Genomic DNA, 16,419 nt, shown 5'->3' on the forward strand with positions numbered 1-16,419 from the left:
GACGGTGATGAGGTCACCTCTGAGCCTCCTCTTCTCCAGGCTAAACAACCCCAGCTCCCTCAGCCTCTCCCCGTAGGACTTATGCTCCAGTCCCTTCACCAGCCTCGTTGCTCTTCTCTGGACCTGCTCCAGCACCTCAATATCCTTCCTGAACTGAGGGGCCCAGAACTGAACACAATACTCAAGGTGTGGCCTCACCAATGCAGAGTACAGGGGAAGGATCACTTCCCTGCTCCTGCTGGCCACACTATTTTTGATACAGGACAAGATCCCATTGGCCTTCTTGGCCACCTGGGCACACTGTTGGCTCATGTTGAGCTTCCTGTCAATTAGTACCCCCAGGTCCCTTTCTGCCTGGCTGCTCTCCAGCCACTCTGTGCCCAGCCTGTAGTGCTGCATGGGGTTGTTGTGGCCAAAGTGCAGGACCCGGCACTTGGCTTTATTGAACTTCATCCCATTGGAATCAGCCCATCTCTCAAGTCTATCCAGATCCCTCTGCATATACTAGAATATATTACTGGAAAAAATACTGCTTGAATCTTAAAGGAAAAAAAAAGCCTGTGCTGATTACTTTGTTACTGTCCATCAATCTTTTGTAATGTGACATCATTAGATCCAAAAATAACTGTTTTCAGGAAATATACTGTTTTCTACTGGAGAAGAAAATTGTCATGAGACCACTCCAAGCAATCTTATTTCAAAAGCCACCTAAAGTAGCAAAACCGGGAAATCCGTTTTTAAGTGACAAATGGGCCTTCAGAGGATCACAGTTACCATCAGAGATGTGAAACTAAATCTAATGGATACCAAATATACCTAATTTCAATAATACAATTATAGTTATTAATGTGCATTTAAAACCTTTAAATCTATGAGTAAGGTCCTGTGGATTCTCGGTTTTAACTAAAAAGGAAGACAAGCAGAACAACTGATTTTGATGCACTGATTCTCCTTCACATTAATTCAGCTCATGAGAATTATTAATCCTTATTTTAGAAGATACATTTAACTTATCTTTAAAATATGTACTTAAAATGTCGCACAGACAATGCAAAATGTTCTGCTTATACAGTGCATTTCTGTGTACTTACCACTCCTGTATTTAGGTACAAATACTCTCAGCTGAATTCACTGATACATTTTGGAAGTGATATTATTGACAACAAAAAGCATCAATCTTCTAATTTGTGCAATAATTACCTCTCAATTTACTTCTCAAATATTAAAAGCACTTTATATGTACACATATACACATAACTAAGTGCCAATCTATCAATATATTCTAAATTTGACCACACTGCTATTGCAAAAATATGCAGAAATTCTGTCTACAAGGTCTCTATTTTGTACATTTTAGCAACGTGAGACTTGCAGCCCTTAAATATTTATGACCATACTTGCTTCCAAAAAAAAGTAAATTTATGATAATACAGGAAACATGTTGATGCTGTGCATTAGTTTTATTCCATATATAAATGTCAGCTTGAGCAAAAAAAAAGTCATTGTTGGATAAATTACTGAAAAAAACCCTACCATAGTAAATTACAGAGCATAATAATAGACAAAACTGTAAAAAACATTTCTGAGTACTTTGGTCACATACTGGTAAAATTTATTTTAAAAGCAAAATCAAAAATGATACATGTGTCCACACACAACATACATAACACACAGTTCATATGTATCAACACCTGACATTTTAGTTTCTCAGGCGTTGTTACAACAGCACATTCAGCTTTGTTTTCAGTAAAGACTTTGATTCATTTATTTTTGATGGGAGGTAAAATAAAAGGGTAATACACTCCTAGAAACTGAAGCTGTAAAAAAAATAAGTATAGCCTTTAAGCTGAAAACTTAAGTGGTAACAGAGCTAAAGTTAAAATTGAGATTGCACACATAAACATTTATGCAACCTCCCCTCCACTTAATATTGTGTTTGTTTCAAGTGAAAATGACCAAATTCTGAGAATAATCAAATTATGTTACACTATTAGAATACAAAAAAAATACTCTCATGTAGTCATGTACAAAGTGCTTCATCCTTTCACTAAACTTGGATTTTACCTCTCCATTCATTCCAAACTTATCTCAAGATGGATTCCACCCCCCACAAACACATTCTGTAAAAATCTTAATAAAATTTAATTTTGATTATTATGGTGGATGTCTATTTGTGCAACTCATTGCTGTAAGGGGCATATGGCAAAGATTTCCAATATCAAAGTGCTGAACATAAACATTGCATTGCTTTAACATCTCCTGAAGTAATTTGGTATTACCATGCTATTGAAGATGGAGAGTAATATAAAATAATCAATAATCAAATACTCCTTCAAAAAAATCCCTTTGAATGGGGGTTTCATCCTTACTGTAACTAAGTGGCATAACAATATACTTTACACAAGACACCAATTGTTGTCTCTAGTGTAAGAGGAAAAACATTTAAACAGGAATATATCAATTTGTAACCCTTGTTGTTAATTAATCACTTGTATGTGATTTTTTTTAATGTAGATAAACACATGGAAGTATTGTTTAAATCCTTAAAACCCCAGGGTTTCTTTAGTTTTCAAGATGGTATTTTAGTGTTATCGAGATTAAACCCTGTTGGAGTTTATCTGCATATTGGTTGATTCAGTTTTCCATCAAAATTCATGACTCAATTAGTGCAAAACTTACACTATGTGCAATTTTCCTGTATGTTGTAGTAGTCAATACAATATCCAACTAAATTTTTTTCCACAGAATTTATTACCTATGTCAGATTCAGTTAACAAAACAAAGAAAACAACAGATAAGAAAACTTTCAGACAGTTCAAATAGCAATATTTTGTATAAAATGTAGTTATTTTAAACTTTCTGTCTTAGTCCTTGCTTCAGGTTGCCAGAAATATGAAATACTACACCTAGTAATATAATCCCTAATAAATGCGTTTTGCTACTGTAAGAGTCAAACACACTGTATTTATATTAACTTGACCATCAGCTTTCTAATGCTTCCAAGGTATCACTTTATTGGTAGCAGGTACCCATGTCCACTCAAACTTCCAAATCATTTTATAAAAAGGTAGAAAAATATACTCAATATTTGTTTAGCCTTTCTATAGTCACCCTATCATACAATGAATCTTACAAAATAATTTATGAGCTGAAAAAATACCAATGACTGCACAGCACCTGGAGGAAGGTTTTGATGGGATGGTACAATCCTGTGATCTTGAAGTTGTTTTTCTTCAGGTTTATGGATATGTATTTTCACAAGTAAATATTCAATACCATGTTCACATCCATGGACACACAGACCTTTCTTATTTCACACTAAACCCTGAAGAAGTGCTGGTGATGTGGAATGACAAGATCAACTAAGTTCGAGAGAACAAACTCCAGATTTAATTGTCACCAAGTCATTTTGCAACATGCTGATAAAGTGTCACTTTAAAAATTTTCCTTCAAGGGCAAAAAAAATGTTTCTGATGGAATTTTTTCATTTTGTGGTTTTAAATTCTGTTTGGGATCCAGTTAAGCAATGACATCATGGGTGTCACTGTTGGGTCTTTGGCGTAGAGTCAGCGGGGGCAGAGGCTTTCCATAGAAATCTGTGTAAGAAATTCCAGAGAAGAAAAACACATCAATCTGTCACCCAAAGGATTTTTACATATGGCAAATTCTTGCTTCCTTTAGTGAAAGCTAGGTAGTCTACAAGTTAAGAGCTAATTCCTACAAGCAACTTTCAAATCTAGTGCTAATTAATGTCTAGAGATGTATTGGCCAAAAGAGGGTTTAATTACATTTTATTAAACATGCAGAAGCATTTGCAAGATCAAGCCCAAAGGTGATCTGTAAACATCCCTAAAAATAGGAAATGAGAAATCCAAAGTATGCAAACAACAACTGAAAAAATCAAGTATCAAAATTTGAATGTTGCTGTAAAGTCTTCATTGCAATATAGTTTTAAGTGACAGTAACACTATGCAGCATCCAAAATTTTGGAACCATTTATGCATGGCATTTATCTTGCAAGTCATACTAACTTTCTAAAAGAATTATATTAAGAATTTTTCAAAAAAAACTGCAACATTTTCTTTTGTCAATAAAGGAGTTCCAAGTAGTAAAACTGCTCTAGACAAAGTCAATAGGTATATCAGAAGAGAGTGACAAGTATTCTCAAACATTTGTAATTGATATAAAATTAAAAAACAACCATGCAAATGGGTACATGCAAAGCATTTCACAAGCAAAATAATATGAGAGATGGTAAGAGGAAACAGGTAGAAATCAAGAAAAAACAAAAGCAGCTTTTTGAAGCATTCAAATCTCAATTTTATTTATACAGACCACCTCTTCCCCAGCAAAGCCTTGATGGCCTGCCAACATAAAATTCAGCTTTAATAAATCAGAATTTCCCAAGAAGAATATATTCCACTTGTTCTACATATGCAATAACTTAACATTGCACTCCTGAGCTAGAATTAACAAAAGCAAACAAGGTGGATTACACTACTCTGAGACTATGTGTACATGTCTGCAGGATCAAGGTTTTAGTTATCCTTACGTTTAATCAGCAAAATAATAACACTTTTATGTTATTGTAGTAAATCTTTTGATTTTAATAGTGCTAATTCAGCATTACAGCAGCAAGAAAACTGCAACGAATGAGTACAAGGCAAATAAAAACCTGTACAATGGATGGTTTTATTAGTCAATTTATTAATTTCTTGAGGTCTGGCAGACCACTTTAGGAATGACAGATAATTGTACCTCCTATATTGGAAGAGGTTTATTATTCTTGCAAATGTATCCTCCACCGACAATAAACAGACACTCATTACCTAATGTTGTGCCAGAATCATTATCATGATTGGAAAAATTGCAGTTTCTAGTGAAATAAGTGTATAATTAAAGACTTATATAATTGACTCTACTACCTGTTAACAGCCAATATAACATTCTCTTCTAAGAATGACACAAAAATGACTCAATATATACATTAAATAGCCTGTTTAAGTGTTTAAATCAACACTTAAATTTTCCAGTTTGCATAATTAAGGCAGAATTATATGTTTGAGAAAGCCTAGCATTAAAAACCAGACCTTTGGAGGTTGTTTCAGCCTCACACTACCTGAATTTTACATATTTCAGCAGCAAGAATTACCAAATATCTGACACTTAAAATAAAAAAATAATTCAAGACAAACACAAAGGACTTACTACTCTCCTTATTGAAAAGTATCTCTACTAGAATCTCTACTTTCACTGCAAATTGTTCCTTCAAGCTATTTATATAAATTAATCATGAAACCAATAGGGAAATAAAAATGCCTTTTTATTTCACAAAGGTTGAATGTCTGAGAAAACTTTTAAACCCAACTTGGGAGAGGATTTTGGGGAAAGCTGGGGGGAAAAAAATCAACACTGAGTTATTTCTCTGCTGAAGGGATAGCCAAAAAGATGATTTTCAGAAAGATGCGATTCAGGGAATATTCCAAATAAAGAATCACTGGCCTTAGAAAAATTCCAATAAGTATCCCATCAAGAGCAGGTTCTCAGTCTGCAAAATATGTAAAAACTCACTGAAAAACACTGTTGCAAGGACAGATGGCAAGTTAAATCAGTGCAAGATAGACTTGGCAATGTTGGGTTAACAGTTGAACTCAATGATTTTAAGGGTCCTTTCCAACATAAATGATTCCATGATCCTATGGATCTCAAATGGTCAGAATGAAAACAGCTGCTTTAACCAAAATAAGTAATTGATGCTCTTGGGTATCAGGACCTAACTGAAGGTTTGACTGTGCATTTGAAGAGCTTTTTTAATTTTTAAATAGTGCTTTCCTAATGGATGTTTTCTTGCTTTCCTAGGATTTTCTGTTCTGTGTGAAACTTGTGAGTCTCAAAATTCCTGAAAAAAAGAATAAATCTCAGCAAAGAGCAGCCAAAGTCCTGAATTCAGCTGCAAAGTTCTGAGCATTTCAAGTTTGCTCTATCTCAGTGGTGACACCTCTGGTTAAGAGATCCCTACCAACATATTTTCCAGTGTTAGCTTCCAAATTAATTGGTTTTCTCTTTGTTCCCACCCATGCTCTTGCTACAAAATGCAACAGATAAAAATTGAAATTCCCTTTCTTCCCCTCCCTACCTCTTCATCTGGCTTTTCTCTCTTGCAGCCTTCTCTTTATGTGCCTTTAAAAAAAGAGCAAGATGGTTTTATGATTAAGATAATAAATTACATTTTATGCACATGAATCTCATTCCTGTGAGAAATAAATATCTCAGGATTAGAAATCTTATTTTCCCTTTAGGCAGCTTTTGATTCTTTGGCAGAAAAGCTCTATGTTCAGTTGTTTCAGAATTTCTCATGACAATAGTTCAATTAATTCAAGTCAGGGTTAAGCTCAAGAGTAACTACAGCCACAGCTCCTTTCTCCTTAAGTTTCTCAGTTAATGTTCTCTTTATTCAATTTGTGTAAGTGTTCTCATTGCTTTAGTTTGGTTGTTCTCCTCTCGTGTTACTCCAGATGCCTCCATGTTCACTAGGGTATTCAAAATTTGAAAAATAAAAATGTAAGAAAAACAAAGAAAGTACCCTCTAAAACTCAGAAAAAAATGCAGTGTGAGCATATGAAAAACAATCTTCCAGGATCTTCCAAAAATAGAAAACAGCCATTACTGAAGCAAGAAATCAAGCATCTGCCTACCTCACCTTTATATTTCCAGTTATTAAACTTATTTCTGCTCGCAGGTTATGAACTCTAAGGGACTCTGATTCTTCAGGTAAAGCAGCAGATCCCAAGCTTTTTCACTGACATTTCTACTTCCAGACCAGTAATTTAGTTTTCATTTGGACTCTTAAAATAACTGGTCCTGAACTGGTCCTCTTACTGTTTGCAATATGGCACTTTTTAATGTTTAGGTACTGCTGCTATGCAAATAACTTCAGATCATTAATAGCTCCTGGTATCCCAAGCCATTTTAAACTTTATAAGGGAATCTAAGATAAATTTCCTTTCCATTAAAAAAAAAAGGAAAACTTGAAAAATCAAAAAGATGCTTTCTACTAAGCAAAAGGTTTAGGTTTTGGTCAATGAAAATCAGAATTAAGACATTAAAAAAAAAAGATGAAGAATGAAATGAATGTAGAAGTGAATGAACAATGGAGAACGCGTTCAAAAAGTACAAAACCCAAAATACTTTCAATTACCAGCATGATGTGTTTCACCAAGAGGCTCGAGTTTTCGAAGTCTATTAAGTTTGGGAGTTCCCCAGCCAACTAAAGGAAAACAAAGACTGTCAAAACATGCCATGACTGCTCTTGATTCTGAGGAACTGAACAGAAACCAGCTCATTTTGGGGGAAATCAAAGCATTTACAAACACCCAAGGTATGCAATATATTGGATCCATGGTGAATAACTATGAAATACTTTTAAAAGAAGCTGATTTCCCCTTAAATAGTGATAATTTTAATTACTTTTTCAGGAGTAGTCAAGTTTCTGACTCACTTTTTGGGAAAATAATGTCTTCCTCCATGGAACAGGCCAAATCACTACTGCTGGAAGTTCTTATAATGAAGTGGGAAGCTGCATCAAAGATTTTCTAGAGAGGAAGGTTTAGTAGCATTTCTCTGTACGAAGATCATTCCAGTTTCATTATTCCCAAGTGAATCTTTTAAAGGATTAACAACCACAAATTGAGACATCAATTACTGGTGGTTAGTACACTCACCTGGTGGAAGTGCTGGTGGTGGTGTTGGATTTTTGGGAAGAGAATCCTCTGGATTAATAGGTTCTACTCTGTGGCCCCTTTTTAATTTTGGTTTTTTACTTTTTTTCTTACTGTTATCTATAGTAAACAGAAATAAAACATTACATATCATACACTTATATTCAGAGAATATCTTAGATCATCTTCTAAAACAATTATTGAGGAGACACATGAGTGTTTTCAGTCCAAATTTACGCACAAATTATGGGAAATGTAAAAGTTACACAGCATTTTGCTAGAGAAAACAAATTTTAAGCATAAAATATATGCAAACTCTGTGTTTCCATAACGAAATTCAACTTAGCTGGGTCCTGTTGGAAAGTGGACTGCATATTTGATGATGATAAAAAACAAACCCAATTTCAGCTACAGTATCACACCAACAAACATGCACTTTTTGGAAGAAGATTTTCCAATACAACAACCTAATTCTGCATTTTCATGTTTTCAGTAGATTAAATTGATGTGTGGTATCATGAAAAATAATAATAAAGAATAAACAAAAAATATATTATATAATAAATATAATTAAAAATAATAAAAAATATGGAAAAACAATGTGAAAAATCACATGAAATGACACATTCAAAGGAAGTTCTACCTGAGTCAAGGCAATCTGAGGCTTGGTGATCATTCTCTTCCGAGTGCTGCAAAAGCTGTGTAGTTGCAGAATTGCACATTTCTAGTCTGCTGTCAGTTGTGTTTTGGCTGCTGCTACTTGATAGGTGCTGGGCATCCATCTGGTCCTGCTCTGCTTGTGATTTCAAGACAATTGTAGCCTTTTCAGTCTCCAACCTTTGCTGCTTCTTCTCCTTTTCTATTTGCTTTTCATTCTAACAAAAATGGGTAAGAATTTTTTTAAACTGACTAATAAGACAGGAAGGTTATTAAAAAATGAAAAAAAATTTTCTGTCCCACATACAGCATGGAATTTATTGTCAAATAGGTGAAGAAATTAAATTTTAAATATGCTGTACAGAGGGAGGGAGGGGGAATTAACAAAAAAATGAAATTATCTTTATGTTTTTGACTGTTTTCTTCCTTTACTTTTGGTCATATTAAAAAAATAAACCAAAATAGGAATACAAACAATATCAACAGTCCTGAGGTTAGAAAACTTCTAATTTCTTCCTCTTCGATTACGTTTTACTTTATGTTTATTTAAAACAAAATACAGTTTCGCAAAGCTTAAGTATCCTGAAAATATCACCACAATTTGGACAAATATCTATTGTGTCATACAGACTCAATCCCAGGCTGTTTCACAAGTTCTATATCATTAAATCACCATTTCTGCAATATGCACACTCTATCTTCCTCCTCTGTATGTTATTATTAAGTGTATTATTGTGCATGCAGCTGACTTTACATGCTGTGTGGATGTGGGTGCTTTTGTCCTGGAGAAAAGCAAATGTTTGAGTTACTTACTGGAAAAGTTTACGTGTTTCTTTAGATTATGTTATCCCCAGTCAACTGAATAAAAAAATATGGCACAATAAATAAGAACTACCAGAACTGAGAAACACAGGTTAAAGAAACTTAAATATATGAATGTGATTTTCATATTTCAAAACTAAAAAACTTCTCAATAGTGTCAATTTTCAACTGAAAACAGGTTATGCTCAGAAATCTAAACAGTTGTAGAAGTCAGTCAGATTTTATGACTCACTACATCATACAAGAAGCAAACAGACCTTGAATATTTCCACTTCTGAATCTCCACTGGTTTAATTAGGAAATATGTTCAGTTGTGTGTTTAGATCTATTTTACTATGCCTACACCACTCTTGTCCCCACATCAATAATAGGGGGTTTCTTATCATGAAAACATTGATTCAATGCACACAAAACAAGACTGCCAAGATTAAATACAAATTAAAAAAATGGTGTGCAGACAGACTTAGACCAATTCTTGGAAATTAACCATTTTTCTCATGACCTCTCAGACATTTGTTAGTGGCAGTTCTAAAATAATCCAGATTTCCACACAATCTCATACCTCAGAGATTACAGCAGATATAGGCTGGAAGGGGTTCTGATATTTCCCAGGCTCAGGGTCTTCCTGATCAGGTACAGCTCCTTCTTCTTTTTCCCTTTGGCATTGTTGGTGGATTTATGTTGTTGTTGTTTCAGTGGTTTTGGCATTTGTGGATTTTGGTTGGTTTTGGTTTTTTTTTTGGGGGGGGGCAGAGGCAAGAGGGGGAGAATGAACAAAGAATTCTGGAGAAGCCAAGCCATAAATGTTATAGAGAAAAATTATTAGATCACCCAACTCATGTCCCAATTTATGCCAGCATGGACTTTAAAGGTCCCTTCCAAATGAAACTACTCTATGGTTCTGTGAAGGGAATCACACTTCCTTCGCCCAGACTCAGAAAAGTTCAGAAAGACACATAATGCTCAGTTTACCAGCCCTAGTTACGTTTTATGTTCCAGATATTTATATAAGAAATATTACATTGCTATGTATTAAATAATACATCATTGATAAGGTACGTTCTCATCAAATACTTCTCATGAATCATCTGATGGTAATTGCACATAGAAGTCACTGTTACATCTATTTTGCAGCTGTAAGTGCTGAGAGAGGAAAGAACAAACTCCTTGTTCAGAGGCACAGATGGGAATGAAAAGGAAGACAGTAATCTGCCTATGAAAACATAATGTTTGGAAGGAACAGACAGTGCTGTTGAAAACTTCACAGCACTACCACTGTCTCTGGTTTTCCATTGGAAACAAGGTCGTTGCTACTAACATATTGTGGAGGAAATGCACTTTCTGAACAAAAAAGAAGCCTGGGGAATTAGTGAAACACAAAATAAAACAGAATTACAACTGAATCAAGATTAACCTATTTCTTACAACAAGAAATCGACTTGATGCAAAACAGCAAATCGAGAGTTCATGTCATCTCTTATACCTGAGACAAGCAAAACCAACAGAAGTTACTACTCAGGTTTCCTTTAAGGCACAAGAACTTTAGCAAAACTTTTAAGCCTTTAATCCAATTCAGACCCAATCAATTTTTCCAGTGAAGAAATACAACTAAGGTCACTGAGTGGGGAGAGGAAATGCCCATATCATGAGCCAGTTTCTTTGAGACATGTTTCAAAGTTACTCCTCCTCCCCACACTTCCCAGCATGGCATTAACCCAATGCAATTCATCATGGTCAGAAGGTTTTGTCTGTACAGAGATATCTGGCAGACTAACAGTATATGGGTTTGTAAGTTTGTGAAATGTGCATGAAGACCATGTCAAGTTCCAGGGGTTTAAAACGTGCTTCAGTTACTTGCTGAAGTAAACCAAAACAGCAAGAGTATAAGCCAAGGCACTTCACAGGAGCTTCTCACAGTAACTGAGACTCACAAAACTCTGCCTTTATAAGGAGGACGAGGTGCTCAGCAAATATTTTAATAATTCCTCAGTAAAATGATTCACATCAGGCTTTAATAGGAACCACAGTAGGCTGCTGAAGACCAGAAACGGCTTTGAAGGGAAGTAATAAACCACTTGTCCTACTTCCCCTCACTGCACCATCTTTGGTTTCTTCATGCCTCACCTATTGGATATCCTGGAGTTTATTAAGCATAGTCTTGAATACAGTTTCTCACCTAGTCTTTGATACTCACATATTGCTTACAGAGTCTAACTTAACAGAAGTTTAATTTAGAACATACTTGAAGGCAATTTAAGACTAAATGCCAGGATTTATTTCTTGGGTTAGCCTTCTGTGAAGTTATATTAGTAACTCCACAACCACCATGCAGTTCTCATTCACAGTACATTTCAAGAAGGGAGCAAATAAGATAAAGGGTATGAACCAGACAAAAACTTGTAGGTCCTGCAGAAAAACTCTAGAATTCAGGTCTGTACTTTTAATATGGAGACTCTTGGATTGTAAGTTTTAAATCCTTGACAGCTTGGTTGCACTTACAGAAATGAATCAATTATCTTAGAGAAAAGAAGAAGAGGAGGAAGCAGAAATTACAGAGACAATACCTTTCTTCTCGTATCCTTCTCACTCGCTCAGCTCGTTCCAGTTTCTTCTGTTCTTCATATGCCTTTTGCTCTGTGGTGTCTCTTTGGATTCGCTCATTTAAGGCATCAAAATCTTTGGCTATGATATGTAGAAGCCAAAATAAACCCTTTTTTATTGATTTGTCAATTTTTTTCCCATAGCCCATGATAGCTGAGCAAGGTTCCTGTAAATGTAAGGGGAAGGAGGGGAAAAGTACTTGCAGTTCAGATCACATTCCTTGACTGAAAACAAGAAATTAGCTAAACAATTACTGTTTACTGCAAAACATGGAGAAGTATGGGAAGTAAATTTGTATTTAGGCATTCCGCAAATTCAGAAATATTTACAAATCCTTTTTTTGCCAAGAGAAAAATCACATCTGAACAGTGATCCTTCCTGAATGTCAACACAGGCAAATTCCATTTCTGCTTCTTTTTAAAAAAGCTGGAATACTAAATTTGCTGTTCAATTAAACAAGTTTTAAACCACATCAGTAACTTAATTATTCTTACATGGTTTCAGAACAGAGCAGCAATTACATTTTGAGGATCTCTATTGTAAACATTTGTTAGAACATCAAGGTGAGCAGTAGAATTTCTTGCAGAACAGATACATGGACTGTATCTTTTCTGGGAACGCAGGATTTTAGTTTCTACCTTACTGGAAGCTTTACATATCATTCATTCATGGCTAGGCTTCGCAAACGAAAATTAAAAAAGGCTCTATCCACATTTGTTACAGGCATGCTGGTGGCTAATGAGGCCAATATGAGATAGACATATCCGATTGCAAAAGGCACAGCAGAAAGACTCCTTAGATGGTATATTCCGCAAGACACGGTTCTTTCTGCATTGTCTTTTCTCCTTGAGAGTGATCCTGCGGGCGTTCTCAAAGGAGACAGCTGCGTTATAGATGGTGTGTCTCCAGGCCTCCCGACTGGAGGATTGAAGCTTTACATATATATAATTAGAAATTAGAAAATGTAGCATGTTACAATATACATACAATTTGACAGAGACATTTGTGTTCATTGACAAGCCTCTCCAGAGACAAGGACTCGATTACATCTGCTTCTGACAGAGCTCCTTCTCTGTCCTGCTTATTTGCCAGCCTGGAGAAAAGATCAAAAGAAACACTTAGCACCTTGACACAAGAGAGATTCACGAATTTCCAAAAGCTAAGTTTTTGAGAAAAGTAGGAAGAAGGGAAAGAGTGAGAAAGGAAAGATAAAATGTCTTATTTCATCTTTAATTCATTATCCTTTCTACTTAAACTTTCTACTTAGTCCATGCACCCTTTTCATCAGATATTAAAACTAAACAATCACTAAGGTGCTTAGTAATTCCTTAATAATTATTCATAGAGAAAGCAATTATATTTACAGCTAAGATGTAAAAGACCATCCTGTTTTACATCGAAAGTTACACAGTGTTAAGTTACTCCAGTTAAGTTACACAGTGTTAAGTTACTCCAGTTAAGTTACACAGTGTTAAGTTACTCCAGTTAAGTTACACAGTGTTAAGTTAATCTGTTGGAGTCACTGGATGAAAGTTCCAGAACTTTGCAACTTTCCAAACCATAAGCAATTCCTGTGCTTCATGATCACCTCAGGTCTGCCTTATTATCAAATATTTCTCTCTAACACCAAACAACTTCATATGTGATGTTTTGAATTTGCTCTTCCTAAGTAAAACTTAAAGCCCAGAGGGAGGAAACATACCTTATTAAATAGTAGGAAGCAAAAAAACCCCACATAGCTTAAAAATACAAAAGTGTTCTGTAAGATCAAGTGCTATCATTCTCTTATTTCTTAGATATATGGCACCAAAGAGGACTCCAGAAGATAGACATCCATTTAGGATTACAAGAATACATCATCATCATCATCATCATCATCATCATCATCATCATCATCATCATTCATTCATGGCTAGGCTTTGCGAACGAAAATTAAGGAAGGCTCTATCCACATTTGTTACAGGCACGCTGGTGGCTTATGAGGCCAATACGTGACAGACATATCCGATTGCAAAAGGTACAGCAGAAAGACTCCTTAGATGGTATATTCTGCAAGACACGGTTCTTTCTGCATTGTCTTTTCTCCTTGAGAGTGATCCTGCGTGTGTTCTCAAAGGAGACAGCTGCGTTATAGATGGTGTGTCTCCAGGCCCCCCGATTGGAGGCCAGAGTAGACCAGTTATGGTGATCAATATGGCCAAGGCTGAAATGTTGTTTCAGGGAGTCCTTGTATCTTTTCTTTGGGGCTCCTCTGTTGCGGCAGCCAGTGGCAAGTTCACCATAAAGCAGGATCTTAGGGAGGCGGTGGTCCTTCATCCTGGAGACGTGCCCTGCCCAGCGCAGCTGTGTTCTCAGTAACATGGCCTCAATACTTGTGACTGCTGCTTGCTCTAGAACAGATGTGTTGGTCACAAAATCTGACCAGTGGATGTTTAGGATTGTACGGTGGCAGCGTTGATGGAACCGTTCTAGGAGTCGCAGGTGGTGGCAGTTCCATGATTCGGAACCATACAAGAGAGTAGACAGCACTATGGCTTTGTAAACACTGATCTTGGTGCTTTTCTTCAAGTGTTTATTTTGCCAAACTCTTTTGTGGAGTTTTCCAAAAGCACTATATGCCTTTGCTAACCTGTTGTCTATCTCTCTGTCAATCTTGCCATCCGAGGAGATGAGGCTACCTAGGTAATTAAACTGCTGGACTGATTTGAGCTCTGATTGGCCAATGGTGATGTGGGGATGATGGGGGACTTCCTGAGGTGCAGGTTGATGGAGGACCTCTGTCTTCTTTAAGCTGACTTCCAGTCCAAAGAGCTCAGCAGCGTCTGCAAAGCAGGATGTTAAACGCTGCAGAGCTGCTTCTGTGTGAGCAACAAGGGTGGCGTCATCAGCATAAAGCAGCTCCCGGACAAGATGGTTTAAGGTCTTGGTGTGGGCCTTCAGTCGCCTTAGATTGAATAGACTTCCATCAGTACGGTATCAAATGTAGATACCGTCCTGATCATCGAGGTCTGCTGTGGTCCTTTGGAGCATCATGCTAAAGAAGACGGTGAATAGGGTAGGAGCGAGAACGCAGCCTTGTTTCACATCATTCTTAATTAAAAAGGGCTCAGAAAGTGTGTTAAGTGTGTTGCCATGTCTCACTTGGCCGTGCTGATCCTCATGGAGTGAGATGATCATTTTAAGGAACTTGGGGGGACAACCTAAAAGTTCCAAAATCTGCCATAGACCTTTTCTGCTCACAGTATCAAAAGCCTTGGTGAGGTCGACAAAGGTTACATAAAGACCTTTGTTCTGTTCCCTACACTTCTCTTGCAATTGTCTGAGAACAAATACCATGTCTGTGGTACTTCTGTTGGCTCTGAAGCCACACTGACTTTCAGGTAGGATTCCTTCTGTTCAAGGTATTAGTCTGTTCAAGAGTATTCTTGCCAGGATTTTGCCAGCAATGGAGAGCAGAGTAATACCACGGTAGTTTGAGCCATCTGATTTAATACCTTTCTTCTTGTACAAAGTGATGATGACTGCATCACAAAGGTCTGATGGTAGTTCGCCAAGCTCCCAACAGCGCACCACGAACTCGTGAAATTTGGTATGGAGTGCAAGGCCCCCATATTTCCAGACTTCGGGTGGAATTCCATCAATCCCAGCTGCCTTGCCGATTTTCACCTGCTGAATAGCCTTGAGGGTTTCTCCTAAAGTGGGGGCAGTATCCAATTCATATTTTACTGGTTGTTGTGTGATGGACTGAATTGCTGAGTCTTGAACTACACAGCTAGTACTGAAAAGAGTCTGAAAATGTTCAGACCATCGATTCAGAATGGAGGTTTTATCTGTTAGAAGAATTTGACCATCAGCGCTGAGTAGAGGGCTTTGCTCTTCCTAAGTAAAACTTAAAGCCCAGAGGGAGGAAGCATACCTTATTAAATAGCAGGAAGCAAAAAAACCCTACATAGCTTAAAAATACAAAAGTGTTCTGTAAGATGAAGTGCCATCATTCTCTTATTTCTTAGATATATGGCACCAAAGAGGACTCCAGAAGATAGACATCCATTTCGGATTACAAGAATACAACACAATCTTATTTTGCACATTCTGCAACAGTAATAATCCAAGCTAAGTGCAAAAGTTGCAAGAAGGAGTATTCCATAGCAGTAGGGAATCCGAAAATTGCACTTGCTTCTCTGTAATAAAAGACTTCCACTAAAATAATGTTGTTCTGAAATTTAGCAACATTTCAATTACATGAGAACTCCGATTCAACCTTCTGGATAAGAAGACAAATATTTGGCTTTCATGAACTCAATGGCAGAAGGTTTTGGAACCAGAAATCAAGTCATCCTCATTAACTCAAATGGCTTTTAGGGAATGTTAGGCCAAAGCTTGTACTTTGGATTTATCATACTCCTTGCTGAGAAGGAACAATGGTAAGAATTCACTCCACAGTTAGGAGAACTTGTCAGCACATCAGTTTGGTCTAAGACCTTATTCTTTCCTATTTTCCAGAATCGCAGTATGAGAGTTTCAATTCTTAATTATTTTACTGCCAAGAGTTTTTACTTTCAAAGAAACAATAGGGAAAAAGCTGTATTGCATCTACAGCTCAAAAAAACATTCCCTGTCA

The 16,419-nt window shown here is 36.5% G+C and overlaps 1 protein-coding gene across 12 annotated transcripts in view; it reads right to left on the reverse strand.

The window, feature by feature from the left end:
- Positions 1–1,587: 1,587 nt before the first annotated feature.
- ARL13B (ADP ribosylation factor like GTPase 13B) overlaps positions 1,588–16,419 on the reverse strand; it is a 41,338-nt gene continuing 26,506 nt past the window's right edge. For 4 of the 12 annotated variants that reach the window (XM_064643744.1, XM_064643789.1, XM_064643782.1 and 1 more), the window contains 7 exons: positions 12,786–12,891; positions 11,762–11,964; positions 9,760–9,853; positions 8,362–8,593; positions 7,722–7,838; positions 7,199–7,267; positions 1,588–3,596 (listed from right to left, as the gene is read on the reverse strand). In XM_064643744.1, the coding sequence (XP_064499814.1) occupies positions 3,520–3,596; positions 7,199–7,267; positions 7,722–7,838; positions 8,362–8,593; positions 9,760–9,853; positions 11,762–11,964; positions 12,786–12,891 (898 nt within the window). In that variant the 3' untranslated portion in view covers positions 1,588–3,519. The other 8 variants (XM_064643752.1, XM_064643792.1, XM_064643747.1 and 5 more) reach the window with 7 other exon arrangements.

This window comes from Pseudopipra pipra, chromosome 2 (genome assembly GCF_036250125.1).
Source record: "Pseudopipra pipra isolate bDixPip1 chromosome 2, bDixPip1.hap1, whole genome shotgun sequence".
NCBI lineage: Eukaryota > Metazoa > Chordata > Aves > Passeriformes > Pipridae > Pseudopipra > Pseudopipra pipra.